At 43.4% G+C, this 3,202-nt stretch overlaps 1 protein-coding gene across 1 annotated transcript; it reads right to left on the bottom strand.

Moving 5' to 3' along the window:
• Positions 1 to 288: 288 nt before the first annotated feature.
• On the bottom strand, positions 289 to 1,164 carry LOC125104369 (endogenous retrovirus group K member 8 Gag polyprotein-like). Its single transcript, XM_047737025.1, has one exon. The coding sequence runs from the start codon at positions 1,162 to 1,164 to the stop codon at positions 289 to 291; it is 876 nt and encodes a 291-aa protein (XP_047592981.1).
• Between the last annotated feature and the right edge of the window lie 2,038 nt (positions 1,165 to 3,202).

The following is a 3,202-nucleotide window of genomic DNA, read 5'->3' as shown; positions in this document are numbered from 1 at the left end:
GGAGAACTTCTAACCCCCTTTTATAATTAGAGCTCCGTCCGATGATTAAACCAGTGGTTCCCTCAGGGAGGAGACCACATACTGATGTTGGGAGTAAAACTACCCCATCAGAGTTTGAAAAGATAATGTCTTTTGAGGCAGCTAAGTCTAAGCCAGCACTACCAGGTGTGGCCCGAGGCAAATCATAAATGGTAAAGATTGGTGCTTCTGGATTTAATGCTGAGGTACTACAGGGGGATTTCTCTGAATCTCTTTCCTCTCTTTGTGAGGGGCTGAGAGGAGGCCCCTTTACTCGTTTTTTGAGTCTTCCTCCTTAGATTCTTCGTCAAGTCTATTTCCTTCTTTGTCAAATTTTGATCTGCATTCATTCTTCCAATGTTTTCCCTTTTTACATCTGGGGCATACACCTGGTGGGGGTTTTTTGACCTCTTTTGTCCCTTTTAGACAGTCCTTTTTCATATGATCTGCATTCCCACAGGAGAAACATGTAAGCCCTTGATTTGCTTGGCCATTGGGTCTTTTCCCATTACCATAAGTTTGTCTCACAAAGGCAGTATATTTCTGTCCTTTCATGGCTGCTGCATAGGCCATCCCTTGAACCACTGCAGGGGAAGCATCTATGCATGCTTTAATATATTCTTGCACAGTCCCTGTGCGTCTCAAGGGTCTTATAAGATCCTGACACAAGGAGTTGGCATTTTCCCATGCTAATTGTTTTAATAATATGTCTGTGCCTTCGCAATGAGGCATCATTCTATTTAAGGCTTCCTCTAGTCTGGAGACAAAATCTGCATATGGTTCTTCATTACCTTGCTTTATTCCAGCCAAGACAGTCTTTTTGGCCCCTGGTGGAGGAATAGCCCTCCATGCTAGAACTGCATTAGTAGTAACTTCCTTCAATACAGCTTTTGTTAGCTTAATCTGGGACACAGGGGTAAGGTAAGCTCCTGTGCCTAAAAGCATATCTAAAGTTATCTTAAAGCCTCGTTTACCTGAGTACCTTTGTACTGTTTCTTTGCATTTATCTTCATATTCTGTTCTCCATACTACATAATCCCCTGGTGTTAAGGTTGATTTTGCTGTTTGATGCCAATCATGTGGAGTCAACCATTGGCTAGCAACCATTTTGACCACCTGTATGGTATAGGGTGCTGAGGGCCCCATATTTTTTACAGCTCCTTGCAGTTCTTTTAGAGTTTTTAAAGGCAATGGTTCCCAGACAGGAGAATCCTCATCATCACTATCTTCAGTATATACTACTGGAAAAGCAAAGGAGGTATCCCCCTCATCTCTTGCTTGAGCCATGGCTCCTGCAAATCCCACAGGAGGCATATACTTTCGACGTGGGGCAGGGACTGGCCTTTTATGTTTCACTTTGGGGCGAGCCATAAGTACATAATCATCCTGATCTTCATGGTACCGTGCTGCCTCATCCTCTAAATCAGCCTCATCTTCAGGAGAAAGAATATCATCACTATCAGTATTAGGCAAATCTTTGCCATGAGTGGAACCATAATTCTTTTTATTATCTCCACAAAGTTTTGTAGCCTCTTTTGTTATGGAGGCAGCTTCTGCTGATAACAATACCAAGTCTGATTTTTCTGTTAGGATTTCCCTCATTTGTAACCATATGGGGTAAGCCTGTCGAGGGACTGATTCTTCCCCATGCTCTGCTGTATACCGTCTCATTTCTCTCCCGACCCGTTTCCAGTCTTCTAAATTAAGACCTCCTTCTTCAGGAAACCATGGGGAAACTTTCATAAGGAACTGATAAAATTCTATAGCTGTGCCCTCTTTTACTTTTAACCCCCGTTCAGCGAGAAGGCGTTGTAAAACTGACACAAAAAGTTTCTGACCTTTTGATCCTGAGCCGCCCATGATGCACTTAATATTCCTTTATTACTCACCCTTAACCTGCTATACCTTCTTTATCAGGCGGAACTGCAGCTCCCTCGGTGAGATCCTATCCACCCCTGAAATAGGAGAAAAAGAATATACCTGTCCCAAGGTCCCTGTTCGGGCGCCAGCTGCCGCGGACTGTCAGCGGTGAGTCTGCGGGGGGATCCTTGGATAAGCAGGTATGGGGTGGATTCGGCGCGACAGACAGAGAGGCACACTCAAGGCGTGTATCAGCTGCTGCGATTTATTGCGGTGAGTATCAGTTTTTATATGCATTGTACATGGAACATTGGCACAGGATCAAATATGATGTTTCTTACTCAGAATAGCCTAACATTTGGTTACGTATTAGCCTAAAGTTAGCCTAAACAATAGCTATTCAGCCTGAGGTTATACTTGCTGGACATGCGGTTTTGACTAGTTTCCTATTGCCTATTTAGTCCCTTCAGCGGGGCGAACCGACCTAACGGATATTGATTAATTGTACCTTTGTCCATCTATTTAGGGAACTATATTTTACTTTCCTTCCCTTATGAGTAACCCACCGCGTGAGGCTTGAATCATATATTCCTGTGTAAGGAAGTGGTGCATCAGTGGGTTGCAATTTATAAGGACCTGTATACGTGCCAGGCGTCCATCATTTTCCCTCAATCTTTACTTGCAATGTGTGATTTCCCCGACATACTTTTAATCCTAAATGTTTATAATAATCTTCATCCTTATCGTGTTTACTTTTAGTCTCACTTTGTGTGGATCTTTTATTCCTATTTCTTGTAAGTCTTCCTAGTTCTAACTTTTGTAAGGCGTCTAAAATTTCCCCAAAAGACCCCGAAGAATTCTTAAGCATAATGATTAAAGCTTGACCTAGATCAGAGTCTTTATTTGTAACAGTTCTGTTGTTTGAGAGCAATTGCCAAGAAACAATAAGCCTAAAGCAATGGTGATAAGAAACACCCAGGTGCTAAATGCGGCCCAGCAGGTCCCCAGGAGTGGAACACAGCTTCGTGGGAGCTTCTGCGACCCAATACCAGAGGGCTTAGCCACTTCAGGCACGTACCCCTGGACTAGCAGCCATTGAAGCGATTTGCTTGCCATGCTGCACAGTCGCTGGTGCGGGTGCGGCAGAGAAGTCCTAGCAACAGCAATGAGAAAACAAAGAAAAAGAAAATGTATCCAAATTGGCAATGAAGAAGTCAAACCCTCTCTCTTCACGGATGACATGACACTTTATATGGAAAACCCAAAAGATTCCACCCCCAAACTACTAGAACTCAAACAGCAATTCAGAAATGTGGCAGGATAC

Source organism: Lutra lutra, chromosome 7 (assembly GCF_902655055.1).
Source record: "Lutra lutra chromosome 7, mLutLut1.2, whole genome shotgun sequence".
NCBI lineage: Eukaryota > Metazoa > Chordata > Mammalia > Carnivora > Mustelidae > Lutra > Lutra lutra.
This window is presented reverse-complemented; position numbering and strand designations above follow the sequence as displayed.

Bases quoted from the DNA above. Each gene is read 5' to 3' on its own strand.
- LOC125104369 (XM_047737025.1), bottom strand. From the start codon at position 1,164: ATGGGGCCCTCAGCACCCTATACCATACAGGTGGTCAAAATGGTTGCT.